Source organism: Trichechus manatus, unplaced genomic scaffold, assembly GCF_000243295.1.
Source record: "Trichechus manatus latirostris isolate Lorelei unplaced genomic scaffold, TriManLat1.0 scaffold00015, whole genome shotgun sequence".
Lineage (NCBI taxonomy): Eukaryota > Metazoa > Chordata > Mammalia > Sirenia > Trichechidae > Trichechus > Trichechus manatus.
The window spans coordinates 5376737-5399322 of record NW_004443951.1 but is presented as its reverse complement, the minus strand read 5'-3'; the positions used below and the strand labels follow the sequence as shown (position 1 = coordinate 5399322).

General features: G+C 48.3%; 1 protein-coding gene across 4 annotated transcripts in view; it reads right to left on the bottom strand.

Moving 5' to 3' along the window:
• Nucleotides 1-18542: 18542 nt before the first annotated feature.
• The window catches only part of FAF1 (Fas associated factor 1), a 573118-nt gene continuing 569074 nt past the window's right edge, over nucleotides 18543-22586 (bottom strand). For 3 of the 4 annotated variants that reach the window (XM_023727090.1, XM_023727089.1, XM_004371755.3), the window contains exon 19: nucleotides 19760-20021. In XM_023727090.1, coding sequence (XP_023582858.1) covers nucleotides 19938-20021 — 84 coding nt within the window. In that variant the 3' untranslated portion in view covers nucleotides 19760-19937. Of the gene's footprint in view, nucleotides 20022-22586 lie in introns of all 4 variants that reach the window. The other variant, XM_023727088.1, reaches the window with a different exon arrangement.

The window sequence follows — 22586 nt, the reverse complement described above, 5'->3', positions numbered from 1 at the left end:
ACCGCCCTAGCCGTTCTGCTTGTATCTGTTCTACGCGCTGGGTGTAAGATTGCGTTTGAAACGGTGGTTCCGCTGGGAAAAAAACGAAATAGACATGTAAAGTTTGAAAGCCAGATGGCTGTAATGAGGACTGGAAAAAGCAAATGCTGTCCCCAAAAGTTTGATTTAATTGGAAAGAGATGGGTAGAGAGCAATGTGTTTGGCGGGACTCCTATTAGAAAATTTTGGCCCAACAGACTGATAATCAAGAGTAAAACAGGAATACCTGAAGCAAAACATTCAGTTTGGTGGAAGGGTGAAGAGAAGGAGAAAGAAATGGAGACGCAGAGTTCAGCTGGCTGGGCCTGGGTTATTTTGGTGGAGATTTTTTGTTTTGTTTTTGGGACGGGTGGTAGTTGGGGGTGGGAACGAGAAAACCAGGAACAGAAAGAATAGCTTTAGGAAATAAAGTGAGGGCAAGGCAAAAAATTAAAACTCAGGGGCAAGGTTAGGCTGGGTGGCTCAGGGACCGGTAGAAATGTGAGGACTAAAAGTTCCGTAGTGTGGAACTTCCAGAGAGGGGGAGCGAAGAAGGTGCGAAGCTGAGTTTAGAAGGCCTGGGAGGAGAATTAAAGAGAAGAACTTTCTTTGGGTAGGCAAACCCAGCCCAAATATTAGTTTGAAGGGCAAGGGAAACAGCGAAAAACGGAGCTGATATGGGTGCTGGGACCTAGTGTCCACGCGGGGGAGAGGGTGGTGGACGAGAAAAAAACCCACGAGCAAAGGCTGAGGGTGGGAATGGGTAAAACCCGTGGCACCATTTTTAGGTTTGTGGTCTGGAGGAAGCAGTATTCTGCGAAAAGTTAGGCACTGAGAGAGGGAGAGAACAGGTGAGTCTCTATCCTTTTCTTTGACCCTTCACAGCCCCTCCCCCACTCCTGGTTTAAGGATGGGTCGTCTGGCAAGCCCTCCCCAACCTGGGGCCCCGCGGGACCCCGTTCCAGCGCAGGTTTCTGCGTTCTGGTTTCGTAGTTGAGTTCCTGAGACTTGGATGGCCCAGCAGGCCGCACCGAGGTAGAGGAGTCGTCTCCGGAACTGGCCACGCGCGGACGCTGGGGTCCCACCAGCGCCGCAGCCTCAGAGTCCGAAGCAGGCCCAACCCCAGCTTCCTCCCTGGCCTCCTATGGATCCCGCAATCTGCAACGGAGCCCAGGACCCAATCCTGGTGTCTCCGCCCGAGAATCCCAGACCCACTCCCTATGCGCGCTGCCTATTCCCCTTCGCCCCTTGGGCTGCGCAGGCCCTAAGGCCAGCAGGGTCGGAGCCTCCCCAACAGGGGCCTCAGGCCAGGCTGGCTCCTTGGGTGTCCATTTAGCCCTCAATTACCTGCCTCGGGCTCCGGGATCCTACTCCTCCGCTGGCGCCGCAGTCGCCTCCCAGCTCCGCTCGCACGCTGGCGCTCCTGGCCTCTCCCCCTCGCCCCTGGCCCCTTATTTGAGCACGTTACCCTCCTCCGGTCACCATGTCCTAACTTCCGGACCCCCTCAGAATACCGCGCAGTCCAGCCCTCCCGTCGGAAATCTAAGCTGGGGGTCCGCTTGGGGGCCAGTGGACTGGAACCCGCGACTTGGCCCTCGCCTCGCTGCGTCCCTGTGCGGTGCGCGCCGGACACCGCGCGCAGCCGGGGCCCAGTTGCCCTGCGCTGCCAGACTCTCAATGAGCCGCTCGCCCGCTCTATTGTTGCTCCTTAGGGCTCCATTAGACAGAATTGGACAACAATGTGGCGCCTGCCATTGGCCAGGCGAGGCAGTCGGCGCTCTGATTGGCCGGGCCCGCGCCGGAGGAGCCCCACATTCTACAGTGTCGGAAAAATTCGAAACTCCAAAAGCTTTACTGTGTACCTCGGGGAGGGGCAGGGGCGCGCCAAGGAAGGAGTGGAAAAAAGTGGGCGAGGAGAAGCGTTGAAAATATCGTGACAAGTAGTTTCCGTGCGCCTGGGAGCGTGTGAATTGCGCCTAATTACCGTGTCCGGTGCGCCTCTTTACGTAGACGTGTGTAACCCCTCGGCTTCTGGGGCGCGGGCTCGGCTGCGCGGCTTTCACTGGCCGGGGGCGTTTGGCAAGGCCGAGTTTCCCAAGTGGCCCTGGCGGCTGGGGGCGGAATGGGGGCAGGTGACAATTCAATTACCGCAGTCGGGGTGGGAGTGGGACGGGGGCTCAGGGGTGGAGAGGGGAGGGTGTTAATGGCATAAATGCCACGACAATTTTTCTAGCCTCCTCCCGGCTGTTGTGGCATGCTCCCTAGTCCAACGTATTCGTGGTAGTTCTGGGCTGTTATTTTGGATTTTCCCCTGCCGCCTTTAAAGCTCAGTTCCTTTATTTTAAAAGTCGTGATACGATAGGCATTACGGAGAGTAAGTGTGAATTTGGAGGATTTTTCGTTTTTAAAGGAGACCAGGGAAGAGAAAAGAGCGCTTCCTGTCCTCGCCCACAGCGTTCCCTGCACTCTGCGCCTTTCCTCTCCCCGGGCCCCTCCCCCGCCCCTCTGTTCCCGCTTGCTCTTTTATGTCCTCATTTCTCTAGCATCTCGATTTCTTTTCCGTGGTGGTAGGATGTTTCTTGTCGTTGTTGTTTTAAATTCGTGAATAACTTTTTCTTTTCTTAACGAAAGTGAAAAGTGGCCTCTCTATCTCCCCAGAGCCTCTTGGACGCAGGACGCGCATCCATTTGTCCGTCCTTCCGGGCAAGACGCAAGGTCGCCGCGGGCCCCCAGGAACAGTTTTAACTTTCGCCTTTTTCTCCTGGTCCTGACGTCACGGCCCCTAGGAACAGCTTGGTCTGCAAGGAGGTAACAGGCTTCTGATTTTGTTTCCCTTTTGAATGGCAACATCTGGAATTAATACGGCTGTCCTGGGGCGGGGTCGCCCTCGGTTTCTCTCTCTCTGATTTTATTTCTGTGTCTTTTCCCTCTGTCTTTCCCTCGTTCTCACGTTCTCTTTACTCTCATTTTTACCCTCTACTTTTCTCTCTCCTTCCTTCCGAGTAAGGAAAATTCTTTAAATTAATGAGAAAAATGAGGTTTCCTAACGTTTTCCTTCCACTTCCTGTCGTGCGTTTTCGCGTTGCTCTTTCGAACCTCCAGGGCCGCAGAGGTCTGGCCCTCGCCGTCCTGGGCGCGGACGTGCTGGGCGTGCAGACTCTGTCCCGGGCGTCAAGGCCTCGGGACGCGCCCACTCCCGCCTGGCACGGCTACTGGGCTCTGCGGTGCCAGCCCAGCCTACCCTGACGCCGGGTCTGGGGATTGGGGGAGGAAAGCAAGACCGGCGGGGCCCCACCACAGACCGTAGAACCTTGTCTTCCGAAGAGATCTATGGCAGGCGCCCCTCGAAGGAGCCATCTCTGGGGGATGAAGATGAGGGGGTGGACCCCTAAGAGCCTAACTGGGAGCTTCCAGAAAGTTGACCAGGCCTGGAGCGCTAGTGCGCTCCGACCCCGGCAGTCTGAGATAGCGATATAAACCCGTCCGCTCACTCCCAGCAAATTCCACTCGAGGGACCCTAAGCAAGTGTTTGGGCGAGAAAAAGAGGTCAGCTCCCTCGAGGGTCTCAGGCACGGAGTTGAGGCTAGAGGCGTTGGTTGGGGATTGATTATATGCCCTCCTGGAGCACAAGACTCAGACCCCACCTTCTAACAGCTTGAGGTTAGGCGGCCAAGGAAATCTACAAAATAAATGCACTCTGTTGCGGGAGGGGTGCCAGCCTTGACCGGATCCCGCGCGCGGGGACACCAGGCGCCTCCGCCTAGAGTTCCGTTGGACGGAATTTTCGGAAATTATTTTAACCAAAACGAAATAAGCTAAACAAATCCGCTGAACTTTCGTGGATTTCGCGGTTGGGACAAGGCCAACGTGAGGTTCCCTCACCCCTCTCCCGGTGAACCTGCAGGAGCCGAGGGTGCAGCCACCAGAACTCAGGAACCCAGAGCTCTCTCGCTGGTATGTAAGGAACCTCCTTTTTTAGGGGGAAAAGAGAGGCCGCGTTCTGGAATCTGGCCCAAACTGAGAGAATCTTCCCACTCCCAGTGCAGGCGCCTGTCTTCTCTCAATCCTTTTCCCTCTCTTCCACAGCCCCAAAGGGCCAGGACCCACAACCCTCCCTCGGACGCCAGGAGGTTGGCGCGCTCCTGTGCGTGAATGTGTTATGAAGGGGGGCAGAGTAACCGTCCTGGCTGAGGTCACCGTAGTCACCCTTCGACAGGGCAGGAGTCCTGGGGCTTCCCAGGCCGCCCCGGGATAGATTCTCCTAATTTGGACTGTTATTGAGAAGGTCGAGGACAGGATGGAGGACACCTGGCTGTGCTACCAGCCCTGGGGAGAGTATGCCCAGCGTGAGGGACCCCCGCACCTGAGTGTGAATTCATACCTGGACACACACTCCCTCACGCGTAAGCTCCCTGAGCAAGAGGTTTGGCCACACCCTCACTCTGCATGCAGTGTCCGCCCAAGGGGCATGAACTCACCTCTTACGCTTCGCTCCCACCCAAGCGGACCCCTCCAGAAAGTTCAATTGACCTCACAGCGCTCTCATAAGCGTGTCTTCACCCTGGGATATCCACTTGAAATGTGACTTCACACCCAGACCCTCACAGACTCCCACTGGGGTGACTGCACACTCAGACACGAATACATCCTCACGCATGTGTGCCCTGTGCTGGTCCACAAAGCCCCGGACCTTCCCCTACCCCAAGACCCTGCAGGCGGCTGGAACCTGAGCAAAGAAAGTCACAGGCCTCCAGGACAAATGAGGCAGAAGGCAGAGGCCGTCCTCACACACTCACACAGGTGCACAACCACACACTTCCTCTTAGTTCAGAATAATTTGCTGAGGCCTCTGCTATGACAGGGACGGAGAGCTCGGGGTGAACGCACCCAGTCATATAAATCCACTCCCACCTAAGTATCCGATCCGTCCGGTCTCCCACGCCCGCGGTCAGTCCGCGGTGGGGTCCAAAGGGGCAGCCTTGGTGGAGACCCGAGTGAGGCTTGGGTTGGGGGCCGAGGGCGCGGAGGGGGCTGGAGGTGCGATGTGAGGGCGGGGGCCAAAGGCGAGGATTCGGTGCCGCAGCTCAACAGCAGGAGGTCCGGGGGCGCTGGTGGGGGACCCGTGAGGCGTTGACTTTTGCGCTGTTTGCCCGCGGCCTCAGAGCAAGCAGACGCCATCTGTTTGCCGGCTGCGGCGCGTCCCGTTTCATTACCCTCCCGGCAGCCTAATAGAGATGATATTAAACTAAATCTTTCTGACATTAAAAGTAATTATCCCCAAACCGGTGACTCCAGGACGGAGTCGCCCCCTCCCGTCACTGCCCCTCCCCCGGCCTCGCCAGATTCGGTTAGTTTAGCTGAAACTCTCCACCGGGAAGGGGGCGCCGAGAAAAGGGGGTAGGCGCCTTTGGGCGAAGGAGTCTACCTACGCAAGCTGCCCCATACACGAGGTTTCCCGCACAACCACAGACGCTTCCTACGTACGAACGCACGCGTGACACACACACAAGTGTACACACACACACACAGAGGCACACAACGACGTTTTCCTCCAGCCTGACGAAGAGCCAACGCTAATTAAGACCCTTAGCCACGCGCACCCCGGGGTGGAAGCGGAGCAGCGCAGTTAGGTTTGCTGTCCCGCCCCCAACCTCTCAGAAGACACTCTTTTCCGCGGTCAAGTCATGGATCCGGCCTAGGCCAGGGTCAAGGCCAGGGACCCGGGCACAATTCTGAGGCTAGAAAGAACTTTTCCATCATGATGCTCGGCTTCTCGAGCGCTGGTCCTCCGAGGGGCCCGGAGCCTCACGCTTCGCTCTCAGTGTTTTACTTAAGTTGTACTATCCTCTGTGAGACAGGTCCTATTATCCCACTTCACAAGTGAGAAAACTGAGACTCAAAGAGAAGCGACTTGTCCCACATCTCATGCCTAGTACGGGTCGGAGACAGGAGTACCGAGCGCCCGACCCACCCAACGCCGATGTTCTGCACGGTTCCAGTCACCTGCTCCGGCTGCGCACCCCACGGTTGTCTGGCCGAGGCCCCCTTCCTCACCCGCCTCGCCCGGAACCCGCCGGTGCTCAGCCTTATCCCGCGTCCCCGGCCCCGCACGGGAGCCCAGCCAGGGCAGCCCGCTTAAGGCAGGCGAGCACGATCGCCCGAGCTCTGAGAGCGCGGCTGAAGCCCGCAGAGCGGGGCCCCATCCGCAGCAGTCCTTTGGATCCAGCCTCTGCGCCTGCAGGGCCTGCGCAGGGGAGGCGGTCGCCTAGAGTCGCCGGGCTTCCTATCTCCGCAATCTTCTGGCTGGGCGCCTCTGAGCCTGGGACAAATGCGTGGGAGAGCTGCTCATCGCCCAGTTCTTTACTTCCACTTATCGAGCGCTTACTGTGTACCGCCACTATGCTCAGCGCTTGGTGGGTGCTGCCGCTCTTGCTACGAAGTCCGGAGGAGGTGTGAAGTCCCACTTTTCACAGATGAGACGGCCAAGTTCACGAAGGCGACATAACTTGCCCGGGAACCCCATCCGACTCCCACTCTGAGGCTTTTTTCACCTCACCTTCTGTTCTGGGCGTGTAGGCTCAAAGCTAGGGGCTTCCGTTCGGTTCGATTTCAGTCAATTCTCGGCGCATTCACGGGGAAAAAAAAAAAAAAAAACGAGAGATCGGGTTATTCATGCACGCAACAGGATTTGTTGAGCACCTAGTAGCGCCAGGGTATCAGGGATGAGGCCTGGGGATCAAAGATGAATCAACCACGATGGGCCCTTTCGAAGTTCGTTGGCCAAATGGGCACACAGTCACCCACCAGTCACTTCACAGAGCAGGGCTGCAGTGGGCGTCCCTGATCTTGGGGTCTAGGGGAAGGAGGGGATCCCTGAATGAGAAGTTAGAGTTCCCAAATGGAAGCATTGTCATTAATTCTGATAAAGTAATGCCTCTTATTATAAAACACTGAAGACAATTCAGCAAAGTATATTTGAAATATATCTTTCTAAACTTTTCTGTGCACACACATTTACAAAAATACACTTTTGTTTGCTTGCTTTGTTTATACATATGATGAACATCTTTTCATATTATAGATCTATAGAATCTTTTTAAAGGATTGCTTAATATTTCGTTGTACGGCTGCACCGTAATTTAGCCAATTAATTCCCTATTGATAGATGTTTAGCTTCCAATTTTAGCTATAATAAACATTGCTACAATGAACATCCTTTGTGAATTTGCCTAATTATTTCCTTATAACAAATTCTTAAAATTAGATTGCTTGGTCAGAGACTTTTTTTTTTTTTTAAGGCTTTTTGTAGCTGCCTGTTTGATAGTCCTCAGGAAAGGTTGTATCAACGAACACACTGAACAGCAGTGCATCTTGCTGATCTTTTAATTCTTTGCCAGTTCAAGCAGGAAAAACAGTATTTCATATATGGCTTGGTCACTTGTGGGTTTGTGTGTGTGTGTGATTATCTGTGTATATCCTTTGATTATTTTTCTGAATCATAGAGCTTCTCCTTTCCTTAATTTATAATAGCTGTTTATATATTAAAGACAATATCAAAGACAGTTACTATGGTCTTTAATCTGCAACACATGCTGCAAGTATTTCCCCATGTTTTTGTTCTTCTTTTGACTTTATTATACTCTTTCATTATTGTTATACAGACGTTTAAAAATTTCTATAACCAAATCTGACCACTTTTCTTTATAGATTTGATTTACAGTATCATACTTAACAAGGATTTTCCAAATCCAACTTTCTAAAAGCATTCACTTATGTTTTATATCAGCACTTTTTCATTATTTACATTTATATCTTTAATTCATTTGAAATTAATTTTGGTGGAAGGTGTGAAGTAGGTTTGTATCTTAATTTTTTCCCAAATGATTAGCCAGTTACCATAGCACTATTTAATGACCCACCCTTTCTCCACTGACACAAAATACCACCTTCACCACACACTAAATTCTCAAATCAGATGGCCTCTGGTTGATTTCAGCATTTCTCTTATTTTTCAGAGTACAGCTCACTCTTGCACCAGCCTTGCTATTTTAATTATTGTAACTGTGTAATACTTTGAAGAACAAGCCCAGCTTCTTACTCTTGATTCTTCTTTTTCAACATTCTCGTGGCTATTTAAAAATAAATATTTTAGAAATTTTAAAGCCAGTTCCAAAAAGAAAGTAAAATTAAAAAAAAAAAAAAAACCTTTGGCAATTTGCTTGGAGTTAAACTACTTTTAGAAATTTGTTTGAGGGAGATTATGCATCTTCACAATATGGGGTATTTCCATCTAGGACACATTGTGAATTTATTTATTTATGACTTTAATGTACATTGGTAGATGTCATTTTCTTCCTCTAGTTCTGCTTCTTAAGCGTATTCCTCGGTGTTTTGTGTGACCATTGTAAACAGAATTTTTTTCACCCATCGCAACGTCTAACTTGTTACGGCAGGAACTTAAGAAAGTTACAGATTCTAGTATATTTATCTTGGAACCGTTCTCCCACCCAACATTTTAAATCATTTCTCAGAGGTTTCCGGAGCTGAGTTTGCCAGCACCCGTGAATTGACAAGGCCGAGGAAGAAAGGGAGGGGACGTGATTCCGAACACAGTGTAACAGCCCAGGAGAGTTGCAAGTCCTCCTGGGGTTTCGGGAACGGTGTGCACCCACAAGGTAGTCTTCTTTGGATTTTCCTTCTCCTCGTTACCATCTCCTGAGAGGGTGTCTGGAAAAGGTGATTTCGAGAATCAGCCCCGGGCCGACGTGACACCCAAGACTCCGAGCCTCTAACGCGCTGTGTGACGGCGGACGAGTCACCAGTCTCTCTGGGCTCTCAACGGAGTCGATCGCCTGGGGGACAGCAGCGGGCAGGCCACCTCGTGTTAGGGGAGGGCACTGTGGAGGGAAAGAGCGTTAGGGCTTGGCTCCTGGGCGGGATCTGCCTGGGTTTGAGTCCCAGTGCCTCCTCGGAAGTGCGGCGAGGGCTGGTCTGCTGCCGCACACGCCCGGCCTATAACCTCCGGTCATTGACCAAAAAGAAGATAGAGGAGTGGGACCGGGAGAGAGAAGCCTAATCGACCTCCTCAGAGCCCCTGTCCATATTCTGAGTTTTTCCACCCCTCACCCCACCTCTCTCCCGCTTTTCCCGCTGGGACGCGCTGTCTCGGTCTGGGTGTGTAGCCGGGCGAGTTCCTAGCTGCATGGCTGGCTCAGGGCCGGCCTAACCCATCTTTTTCCAGTTTGGAGCCGCATATCGGTTGGCCCGGAGCCCCGAGCCCAGCACGCTAACCCCCTTTCCTAGCGGAGGTGGAGGAGGGGAAGCGGCTCAAAAGTAGGCTTCCTTGCCCCAGTGGCAGGTTCAGAGCCCAGGCTAGAAGTACTGATGCGCAGAGCCTCCTTCAGGCTGATGCTAGGCTGCTCCTTGTCCCAGACCTGTCAGTCACCGGGAAAACTTCTCCTTGTCCTTTAGGACACCGCCTCTCAGATGCCCCAGTGTCTCTTGTCAGAGGCACAAGAAGCGCCCACTGACTTAGCAAGCTCTCCAAGTGCCTCTCCATTTGGCTGTCTTTGAAGCTACACAGTCATCCATATTCATCTCCAACTTATATCAGAGGAAACTGAGGCACAGAGAGGAAGTGACTTTCCCAGGGTTATACAGCTAGTGGGGGGAGGGGCGAGAACTGTTCTTTGCATCTACAGAGAAGAAAGTGAGACTGATTGGAAACAAGGAGGCAGAGTTGAGGCCAATTTTCCACCCCCAGTGCCTCAACTAGCCTCCTGGGAGTGGGGGCACTGGAGCATGTCCTTTCCGTATTTGGAGCTACTTTCCTTGGGGGCATCTTTACTCCCTTCTGTGCACCTCCAGCCCTCCTCCAGCCCCCAGGATTGACCACTGTGTTCTTACTGTTGGTCAAGTGTCTGGCATGCTCCTTCATGTGTCCTCAGCACCTCTGGTCACAGGACCTGGGCTGCTAGACCTTCCAGTGTGGGAGCAGACCTGGGCTGGAGTCCTGCCTTTGTCTCATCCCCCTCCTCTATTAAGACTGGGGTAAGTAACACTGTCATGGAGGGTCAGTAACACAGTTCCTGTGAAGTCCTTCTAGATGTCTGGCACATAGCAAACACTTAAGAAATATTGGTTATTACAGTTTCTTAGGCAGTTGCTGAATGAATTAATCCCTTTCCTTGCCTTCACTCCAGAGAGAAAAACCGTTCCCTTCTCAGCATCTTTTTGCCTCCATTAGAAAGAAGACTGCAGGGAACTGGGAGCTGGTGACAGGAAGTGCCACCCCAGGTGACTCTGCTCCTGGATCCTAATCTGAAAACTCCCCTCAGAACCACAATTGTGGTTTGTATGGCCCAGAGACCTTCCAGCAGGCCCAGAGGTGCTCAAGGTCCCTCTGGAACTCTGGGCCATTTCCTACTCAGATCATTTCACCCACTCTACCCACCAGGAATGCATTTGCCCAGAAAGCACAAAGCAGTTCTGTGCACACAGCAAAGAGCTCAGCCTCTGCCCTTGGGGAGCCACACTTGGACTAGCAAGCAGCAGAGCCAGTGTGCCCCAAACAGTGACGGCCCTGAGAAGAGATGGGGGGGATGGTGGCTTCTCAGGAGGGTGGGCCCTGGGCTGCGCTGCTCATTTGTTAGTTACTGGAATGTAATATTTATTGGGCACTTACACTATTTCCCAGTCATTGGCTTTAGCTTTTTTATTCCTGCAAGATAGGTTTTATAGATGGGAAAACTGAAGTTTGGGACTCAAACCCAGGCCCATTTAACTCCAAAGTCTCTGCTCATTCCACTGTACCCTCCTGCATCTAGCATGTCTTGATAATAAAATTAATAATTCTGTAACTTGGTACATATTTTAAAAATAGCACCTTATGTAGCATCTCCTGTAACCCAGGTACTGGTCTAAGTGACTTTACATGTATTAACTCAGGGTACTATTATTATCCTCTTCCTAAGTGAATCTCAGAGAGGTCAAGTAATTTGTCTAGGGCCACACAGCTAGTAAGTAGTAAACCAAGACTCAATCCCAGGCAGTCTGGCTCCAGAGACCAAGTTTTTAATCAATACACTTATTATTTACTCATTTTTAATAAGCATTTATTGATCGCAGAGGTTTTGCTGAGTATACAAGAGCCCTTTTGGCTTTACTTTTTTTTTCCTTTTAAAATAATATTTTATTGTGTTTAAGGTGAAAGTTTACACAGCATAATTTGGCTTTTATCTTGATAGCAACTTCTTTGTCTTCTTTCACCACCTGCTCCCCGCCCTGCCGACTCCATACCTACCCTATGCTTGTATGACACCAAATTTTTCCTCTTCCCCAAACTGGCTATACTTTCATTCCTCTATGCCTTTGCATATGTTGTTCCCTCTGCCTGAAACACCTTCCTCCACCTGTCTGCCTAATAAATGCCTACTTCTTCAGGATCAAGCTATATTGAGTTAAAAAAGCAAAGTGCAGAACAGGATGTAAAGTTTTATATATATACACACATGTATTATTTATTTAAGGGTGTATTTAAGGGTGGGGATATATATACACACGTATAGATAATATTAGGTTCTATCTTTTTAATATGTGTATTATCTTTGTAAGAATATATTTGTAATATGATGCTCAGGATCAGGCTAGTATATGTTATTGTGCCTGACAGGTATCTGGTACTGATATTGTCCAGTTTCTATTTGGGAGACACTTAATCCCACTCTGGAGACCAGGAAAGGAGACTCAGAGAGGTTAAGTGGCTTGCCCAAAGTCACACAGCTAGAAAATGATACAGCCTTTATTCAAACTTAGTTCTTATTTCAGAGAACATGTTCCTCCTTCTATGCCCATGACCTCCCTATAGCATGTAAAACTTATAAAATCTACCCATTTTATATGAAGAAACTGAAATAGGTAGGTGACAGCTACACAAGCCATTTCCTCATTGATGCTTAGTGTGATTCAAGGTATGTCAGAATATGAGACCTTGGACAAGTCACTTCCCTGCTCTGGGCCTTAGTTCCTCCGTCTGTAGAATGAGGAAGGTAAACCTGTTGTATTTGGAAATGCTGAAATGAGGAAAGGACTATGCAGACCTGGCTAGGAAGATAACAATTCCCATGCGGGATGCTGAGGCTCTGGCAGCCATTCTGGAAATACAGCAAAGTTCCTGGATGCCCATCTGGTCCCCGTTACATGTGCTTCCTCCCCACCCCACAAACACTGAGAGGAGTTTCAGTGAGACCCTCCTTGTTTCTGACTCCTCAGAAAAAGTCCTATGCAAATGTTACCAGTGTGTGCCCAAGTGAGGCAGATCACATTTCCAGGGGCCTGGAGGCCCAATCCCGGGGCGGCAGACTCCATCTGATCCTGTAGGATGCCTACCTTTTTTAACACTGGAATCTCCGCCTGTTGGGCTTGACTGGGACCATTTATCAGAGTCAACTCTCACCAGTGCTCCCAAATGGGTTTACCTCTCCCCAGAAGCCTTTCTGACCATCAGGACTGGGGGCCTTCTCTGGGTTCTCACAGCCCCCAACTCCTCTAGCACTAACCATACAGCCCTGTAATCGGTGGCCCCTACCCCAACCCAGCCTGGGAGTTCCGGTTCAAGGGCAGTGGCTGAGACTCCAGTGTTTAACACAAGGCCTAAATGGTGAATGGACGAGTCAAAACCGACCTGAACTCCATGAAGCAAAGGGCACTTAAGAAACAGCACTTAAATTAGATGCATGGGGCAAAATTATTTGGAGATAGACAGACACCAGTATGGATCATGGGTATGTTACATAGTAGCTATGTGACCTTGGACAAATGACTTCACCTCTCTTGAGCCTTCGTTTATCAGTGTATGAAGCAGGGGTGGTATGTCCCACCTCATAGGGTAGTTTTGTAGTTCATCCAGTCATGTAACATTTACTGTCTGTGCTTGTGCCAGGCCCTGTGGGGACAGACCTGTCACGGGGAAGACTTCTGTGCAAACAATCACACCAATGAGATAAATGCTCTGCTAGGGGCAAACACAGGGATTAGAAGAGGCCCCTAACCTGTCTGCAGGTTCCAGGAGGCTTCCTGGAGGAGAAACAGTGTAGTGGTGATAACCTGAACTCTGGAGCCAAACTGCCTGGGTTTGAATCCTGGCTCCTCGGTTTACTAGATGTGTCCCCCATCCCCACCTCCACCCTCCAAAAAAGAAAAAAGACAACAAAACAAACCCACTGCTGTCGGGTCGATTCTGACTCATAGCAACCCTATGGGACAGAGTTTACAAGGAGCGGCTGGTGGATTCGAACTGCTGACCTTTTTGGTTAGCAGCTGAGCCCTTTACCACTGCACCACCAGCAGGTCTCCACTAGCTGTGTAACCTTGGGCAAATTACCTAATCTCTTTGTGCCTCAGTTTGCTCACCAATCAAGAGGGGATGATAACAGCCCCTACTTCGTAGGGTTGTTGTGAGGAGCAAATGAGTGAATACAATTAAAGTGCTTAGTGCCCGGCACACAATAAACATGGTATAAGAGTTCACTATACAACAGGTATTTATCAATGACCTACGCTGTGCCCAGCCAGTGCTGAGGTATAAAAAAAATAAATCCAACTGACACGGATCCTACTTTCATGGAGTTTATACCTTAGGAAAATCTGAGGTGAGTGTAGAAGTGAAAACTGCCTCTTATGTAAGGAGTTTGAGAAGAGTAGAGGGCTGAGGAAGGAACTCAAGGGATGCTGACATCTTACAGAAAGGCAGAGCAGGAAAACCCCACATAGGAGACAGAGAAGGATCCCTCTGAGAGGTGGGAGGAAAGCTAGAAGATGCAAAGGGGAAGTGGGTGAGAATTTTGTTATACTCCATTGTTTATGGGTTAGAAGGGAAAGCTGCTGAAGCAGCTCAGGGAGAGGAGGCTCATCAGTGAAGGAAAGCAGAGCAGGCATGAGCTTTGAGCACAGATCCAGAGTGGGAGCCCTATCCCTCTCCCTACCAGCTGTGTGTCTCTGGAGCTGTGACATAATTTCTCTGATCCTCAGTTTTCTGAACTAGAAAATAGGGAAAATAATAGTGCTGGCCTGACAGAGTAAACCTGAGGATGGTGTGGGAGGGCTGAGTGTGTAAACTCCCTAGCATTGTGCTGGGCTGACCTAGGTACTCAACACTGATTCCTTTACTCTCTTTCTTTCCTCAGAAGCTCCAGTTGGTTTTGCTCCAGCGCCAATTAATTAACTGCTTCAGTAACCATTGGCTGCCTGATGGCTATGTACCAGACCCTGGGCTGGCTCTGGAAATAAACGGATGATTAAGAGCTGGTCCCGGCCCTCAAAGTATTCCCAGATGAGTTAGACATAAGAGATGAAAGTGACCACCTTAGAAGTACATAGACATCATTAGTTCTTCGGTTAAATTCAGTCAAAAATAAATCCAACAAAATTACTGTGTGCTTAACTGTCTACTACACATTTTGCTAGGTCTTGAGGATATGAAGTGACTCAGACTCTTGGGGGGCTCATAGTCTGAGGGTGAGGGGAGGAGGACATATAAGCTGAGGGTAACAGTTCAGAATGATCTCATGCTAAGAGGCAGCACCCGGGTTAAAGACGCACAGAACAGGCACTTAACCTGGAGGATGTGCGGTGTGTGTGGCAATGGTCAGGGCAGTCACTGGGGAGAAGTGAAGTCTAAACTGAAAGTGAGGATGGATGGGTGGTAGGGGTCTACTGGTGATGGAGGGGCACTCAGGACAGAGGGAATAGTGTGTGCAAGGACCAGGGGTGATAGAAAGCTGGTGCTTCAGAATGTGTGTTTAGGGTGTGGCTGGAAATACAGATGAGGAGGGAGGCAAGGAGCAGATCACGGGTTTTAAAAGCCAAGCCAAGAGTTTGGATTTTATTTGAAGGGCAATGGGAAGCCTTTGAGGGGTTTAAAGCAGGGTGTGGCATGGTGAGGCAGGTGTTTTAGAAAGGTCTTTCTGGTAGCTATGTAGAGAATGGTCTAGAAGAGAAGGGACTGGAAAGGGAGATCAGTTGGGATGTAGTTTTATAGCCCAGCTGAGAGACGATAAAGGTCTGAAGGGAAGATACGGCAATGGGGTAAAGAACGAAGGAGCAGGGAATGGATTTTGGAGATGTCAAAGACTTGGAGGCTACAGGGCCCTTCTTAAATCACTACATGTGCTTTAAAGGCCCTGCTTAAATTCTGGCTCTGGACACATTTCTACATAATTGTAGCACTAAGAACTCCTGGGGAATGAGTCATTTTGGACAGCTGAGTTTTCTATGAACTGTGGTTTTACACCCCTTAGCATCCACCAACACTTTTTTAGATGTGATAGTTATTGTAATTTTTATTTGAAACGTGTAGGTAACTTGTCATACTTTCCTAGAAGGCAGCACTTCATTGTCATAAACACAGCAGGGGCTTTGGAGTCAAAGGTCTAGGTCCAAAACCCTGCTCTTTACTAGCTGTGGAGCTTGGGCAAGTCATTCCACCTCTTAGAGCCTGCTGTCTCTTCAAAATGGGGTTAAGATCACCCACCTCACAGGGCTGTTGTGAGATTACATGAAGTAGTGTATGTAATGCTCTGAGCACAGTCCTGGGCACATTCTAATTGCTCAACAAGAAGTCCCCCTCCTCCTTTCTCCTTCCCATGGTGCCCCAGGCTCATTCTTAGGGACACCAGTCACACAGTGACACTTTGCGTAGGGCCCTTTGACCCTTCCCTGAAGTGCCCCAGAGTTGTGCTCTTGGATTTCTTGTGTGCTTTTCACATTTTCTCTGTCCTCTCCCATAAACTGCTGCTTCTCACTGCTGTCATAACCCCATCTGCCTTGCCTATTATATAATCTCGTATGAATTTTGCTGTTGTTGTACGCGGTTGAATCAATTCCAACTCGTAGCAACCTTATAGGACAGAGTAGAAACTCCCCATAGGGTTTCCTAGGTTGTAATCTCTACGGAAGCCGATTGCCGGGTCTTTTCTCCTGCAGAGCTGCTGGTGGGTTCGAACTGCTGACCTTTCAGTTAGCAGCTAAGTGCTTAACCATTGTGCCACCAGGGCTCCATCATATGAGTTTAAAGACCAGATAATAGCTATCCTAACTGCTTTACATTAATTCATCTAATCTTTACAAAGCCTTATCCACATTTTATTGTCTAAAAGCTGATCCACAGGAAGATGAAGTGGCTTCTCCAGGGCACACTGCTAATAAACGTAGGAGTGGGCTTGGCCCAGGCAACATGGCTCCAGAGGCTGTGCTCTTAACCATACATTATGCAAACTCTCAAAACCGAAAACCACACCTAATAGTTTGTGTACAAAATAAAAATTAATAGACTGAAGACTGGAGATTGACTCTTTTATTGGTATTTCCTTTTAGACCAAACTTTCAAAATGCAGCAGAGATGAGCTGGCAAGTTGGGGTTAATGGTCATCTCCCAAAGCAGATTATGAGACAAGAGAGAAGTACTAAATGAAGAGGGGGGTGGTGGTGTCCAAGGCCAAGGAATCCTAGTTGTTGCATCTTACCCTCTTTGGGGGCTGTAGCTTTCTTTTAGATAAATATGTGGCTTGATAAAAAGAAGAATGGACAGTGTGGACCAGATTCTATTTCCTATATAATCTGATATTTGCATGATGCAAATGGTGGTTCTTAAATTTTCTGGTCAGTAGAGCCCATAGAGAATTTGATGAATATAGATTCCTCTCCCAGCAAAGTACCCATTCAAGTTTTTGTACACATTTTAGGGGATTCCACGATCCATTCTTGAACAAGAATTTAGAGATTCTATATAGAACAGCAGTGGACCTAAAAACCAGAGACCAGGGTTTGAGTCTTGACTCTTTCACTGCAAGCTGTGTGACTTTAAGAAAGCTGCCACCCCCTCAGAGCCCCATGTGCAGAAATGGAACGACCATCTCTGCCCTGCTTTCCTCGGAGCAGTACACTGTGCTGATGAGAGTGGAAGGTGTGGCAAATTGCAAAGTGCTGTGTAAGTGTTGTCAGGACACTGAGGTTCAGAGAAGTTACTCATTTTAAGGTCACACAACTACCAAGAGGCAGAGCCAGGACTCAAACTAGAAAAAACTGGAAGTTTCTAGGATTTATTTCAGTGTGTGAATGAAGATCTCCTTCCTTATAAGAATTTTTAAAAGGATCAAATGAGATAATGCACGTGAATGTGTTACATAGATTGTAAAGTACAATGTTTATGCCAGTTACTCCTGGACTGAGCTTAAAATTCCATAAAAGATGCTCCCATCCAACTAAGACTTTGGATGCTTAACCATTCAGAGATGAACACTTGTGTGTCCATTAAAATACTGGAGCCAGAGCACGGCAACATCCCAAACCAGACAGCTTTGGAAAACTGTGCCTTCTGAGGGGCAATGGGAAATTGACAATACTTCCCTAAACCTTACAAGTAATGCTCCAAGTGTACAACTGAAAATCGAAGAACACAAAGAAGTAAACTGGAATTGGGGGATGACAAGGGGCCCTAGAGCTTTACTGTAAACAGCCGGTCATAAAAACATCAGACAGACATTCTGACAGATTCACTCACTACATCTGGAGGCTGGGATGTAAAGCCCAACGAGTCCAAGGAAGAACTTCAAAGGATACTGCCATTTCTGTGGTGATAGCAAGTTACTTAATGTTCTTCCTGGAACCTAACTGGATATGTCATTTTAATGTTGTATATGTATGAAAAGACATAAAATTGCTTTGGTGTCCTGTTCTGGATCTCGTAGACCAGAATGTCATGAGTGAACAGTGACACTTAGCTGAGGACTTTCCCAGCAATGGAGCCTAGAGGTCTGTTTCCTCACCATAGGATTTCATGGGGCTGAGCAGGCCAGACTGAGAAAGAAAACCTTCCAAGACAGGGTTGAAAAAGGATGTGCCAACTTGACACACATTTAAGTCACACTGAGTAACTTTTATGAAATTTGTTTCAGAGTAAAGTCTATATTGTGGGGATACAGAAGTGAAGGTGAGTGGGTGGGAACAACACAATGAAGTCAAACCCAAATCATATAGAACAGGTTAAACATGAACATGAATTCAGAATCCTTTCCCACAAACCCCAACCCATAACCCTGCTGCTGCTCCTGAGTATGGCCTGAGTTCAGGGCTGCAGCTTCTCCGTAGCAGCCACAGAACAAGGTCTACTTGGAAAAAGAAGAGCTGGTGTCCTAGTGCATCTGTAGCACTGGAAATGACTGTCTTGTGGAGCCACTAGGTTAGGGAGGTAGGAGTGCGCTGGAGAGGAAATACTCAGATTAAACTTCCCCACAGTGGGTCTCCCTTTCTTTCCGCCTCTCTGGAGGGAACCCTGAGGCCACAGAAGACCATACTAGCATTAGTCTGTTAGGAACACGTCCGTTTTCAGAGAGTGTTCAGGAGGTCCCTGGTTGGAGCATCAGTGAAAAGACACAAGCTGGAATTTTCCTGGCCAATGTCCACTTCTGGGCAAAGGGAAAATGACCAGGCGTATCTCCAGCTTTGGTTAGAGTCTTCTGAGAGACGCTTGGCTGGAGCTGGGGTAAAAAACCAGTACCTACACTCTTTTGGATAAGTACAAAATGTCAAAATCAGGATTTCAACCCCTAGGATAAAGACCATAGGTGACACAAAAACGGATATGGAGAAACATTCTAAGACTAAAAAGAAATCATTTGTTATGGAGTTAAAATAGTGCTCCATGAGCTAAACCCCAAACCCGTAGATTAACAGAAATCCATTTATCAAATCAAATCCCAAATTATAAGTAGATTCAGGCAACACATGTCCTTTGAGCTGAGCCCCCACATTTGTTCTATTAAATATATGAAATCTGAATTTTCAGCCACAGACTGAGACCCCTTTTATTTGAGATAGGAACCGAAGATCTAACATTAAAACAACAGAAGAGTGAAACAGTAGAGCCAGTCCCTTATGACAGCTGGGCTCAGAGTCCATGGGGCAGCTAATCAGACTTTGGTGATAGACACGGTGCTTAAACCATCAAGTGACAAGGTCCAAATGTGTGATGAAGCAGAGGGAGAGAAAAGCAGAAGAGAATTGTGTTCAGTGCACACCGACGGACCAGCAACTTGGCAGCTGGTATCCGTGAGGTTTTAACCACCAAAATGCAAACCTAACAGCAGCTTCCTGCAGCTGGGCCAGATACCGAAGTCTTGGTACGGTCCTCTCTTCACAATATCTCAACATTCACATTGTGCACTTGAGCAGTTTCCTGCTGCAGTGGAATAGCAAATACCTCCTAGATGGAACCTGGAGACCCAAGGCAGCAGAAGTAAAGAAGTATCTTGCATATATGTCAAATGCTGTCCTCAAATAAATCCTTACGTCTTAGCAATGAAGTCAGAAAGTACCAACAAAAATGATATGCCTTTTCGCCTACAATGGTTAATCTCCATGCTGAGAATGTCCCATTTGACTTGTTTTCCCCCTGCCTCTTAAAATTAGGTGACAAAGTAAAAGTCCAGTCACAAAAATAAAAAGGCAGAGGTGTGTGAGCTCAATGAGACACATCAAATCACAGCATCTTGGTGACAGAAGGACAGACAGAACTGTCCTAGACATTGTGGGGAGAAGATGGGCACTGGAGAGGTAAAAATTCTACTTACTGATCACTCACGCTTGAACAGTGCATTAGTCACTGAACGGGGTGAAGGGACTAGGGGAGGGTGGCAGAGTCATAATTCTCTGCCTGTGCATTGAGGGTTGAAAACATATACTCATGGATGGGAAATTTTAAGTAGCTATGTTTATTATTACTTTTTTTTCCAGCAATCTTGCAAGAGGCAGAAGTGTGACATTGAATTGAGTGAGACGAGCGTGTGGGTGGGTTGGCAAGGAGCCCTTCTCTTGACGCAGGCCTGTGACTTGTCAAGGAATAGCTGGTTCCACCACTGGGCTGTTTACTCCTTTGCTTCAAGGAAAAGGGTTTCTTGAGGGAATAACTTTACCTCCAATAATGATTTATTTGGATCCAACTGGGTTACCTAGGAAGAAAGAAAATATACATTTAAAAGATTAGAACAAATACTATTTTCTCCATTGGCATTCCGATTCTATCCATATACATTGATTTTTAGCCCACTTATTCACTGGCATGAGCATTTTCACATCTATTACCTTATTTGGTCCTCAATATAACCTTGTGATGCAGGTGTTGTTACTTTTTTTTTTTTCCACTGAGGAAACCAGGGCTCAGAGAGGTTATGTCTCAGAGTTTAGAGGAGGAACCAGCATTTGACTTCAGGGCACAGGTTCAGGAGACTTGACCTCTTCCTAGGCAGGTGGAGGTCCCTGGCCTCCTGCACAGCTCAGCCTGGCCAGCAGAACAGGGGGCTCCAAGGAAAGGCCACTGGTTAAACAACTGACTAGCATTCTTGGGGACCTCTGCCTAGTTAGCTCCTAATGGCAGGGAGGACCTTTTCTGCTTGGTGAGTGTATTAGCTTCCTAGGGCTGCTGTAACAAAGTACCATAAACTGGGTGGCTTCAAACAACAGAAATTGTCTCACAGTTGTGAAGGCTAGAAGTTCAAAATCAAGGTGTCAGCAGGGCCATGCTCTCTCTCTGAAGGCTCTAAGGGAGAATCTGTTTCTCTTAGCTTCTGGTGTTGCTGGCAATCCTTGGTGCTCCTTGGCTTGTAGACATATCACTCCAGTCTCCACCTCTGTTATCACATGGTATTCGTCCTGTGTGTCTGTGTCTCCTCTAATTAGGACATATCAGATTAGCCCCACCCTTATTAATAATCTCATCTTAACTTGATTACATCTGCAAAGACTCTATTTTTAAATAAGGTTACATTCATAGGTACTGAGAGTTAAGAATTCAACACACCTTTTTGGAGGACACAATTCAACCCATAACGGTGGGACAAGAACTAAGCTTTTGGGGCTTATCTTCCTGCTAAATCTACATATAGGAAACTGTAGAATGCCCGCTCCACCATGCCCAAAGATGAGTATGTCTCCCACTGAGGGATGAGAAGAAGACTCCCTTGGGAGGCATATCACAGTCTCCTTGCTGGAGATAAGATTTAGTTTGAAAACATAATGAGTCAACGTCATAAAACAACTTTGTATATTTAGAAATAACAGAAATCGTTTTATAATATGAACTACGAGAATAAAGCTAGACAAAAATCTTGGCTTAATGGGCTATGCTAATCATACAGGAATCCTAAATTAGACTTATGTTCTCTTGTAGGCCAGGGGCAGGGATGGTTTTCTGAATTTGAAAGTGAGAGAAAGAAAATCTTCCAGTTTATCAAAAGGGGTTATGAATTTTAACAAATTGAGAAATACTGGTTTAGCAGAAGGAAATGGACTTTGGAACCAGAAATACTCTGGTTTAAATCACAGCTGTGTTGGCTATTAGCTTTGTGGCTTTGGAGTTAGTACCAAACTTGTGGGATTGATGTGAGAATTAAATGAGAAAATATATATAATTAGCATGATGTCTGGCACAGAGTGGGTATTCACTGATGGCTGCTGTGTGTGTGACTGACTGTAAGGATGGATGGACACAGAAAAATGGGTGGCTCTGAGTGTGTATGACGGGAGCCCAGGGGACTTCCAGTTGGGCCTGAGGCGGCTGCTCTGCTACATGTAGGATATCAGCATCTGAGGCAGCAATCTTGTCCTCTGCTCAACTCAAGCCACACCTAATGCGAAGGCTCCACTGTCTTCTCCTAGCTGGGGAGGCCCCTGGGAGCCAAGGCCTTGGAGGCCGAACGTCACAGGCAGGCTGGTGAGCTGGAGGAGGAACACTATCCTCTGACTGTATCCAGATGGAAACCCGGATTCCAGATGGAAACACATCCACCTCCAGAATCCTCTGCTTATAAGTAACCCAGAGTGAAGCCTACTCTACTGGTATCTCTTGGGCTATGGGGCAGATGGGCAGGCAAGGCGGTGGGGAGGGCCCAGCCTACTGTCTATCTTCCAGTGCACTGGGGGGCAAGCTGCTGGCAAATGTTTACCCACTTCCCCAATTAACACACACTACTGCGCTGGCTCTGTCAACAACAGAACTATGCTGCCTCTGCTTCCTACTCGCTGGCATTTTCGGTCCAGCTGCTTCCGCTATTGTTCTTAATTAACATGCCAGAGCTCTTCCGGCATCTTCTACTTTGTTATTTGTGGTCTGTAAATATGATGTTGCTGGTAAAAATGAAACCTTAGTGCCAGAGCTCTAAGTACCAGCAAGAAGATATACTAGGAAGCAAAAGAGGCTGGGAGGCTGGAGCATTGGGCCTGAGTTCTACCCTGCTGGAGCTGCGAACATGCAGGGTTAAAGGTTCATAAAACCATACCCAGTTTTCACATGAGAAAACTGTGTCCAAGAAAAATAAAGTGGTCTGCCCAGTCACTTTAAGTGGGAGAGCTGGGACTTGGGAAGGAGGAAATTAAAATTTCCTGAGTACCTATTAATACCAGGCACTTTAAATACACTGTTCTCATGTAATCCCCCACAACAACCATGCAAGGTAGGTGGAGATGAGAATTGAGGCTCAAGGTAGTTAAGTCATTTTATTAAGGCCAAATGGTTAATA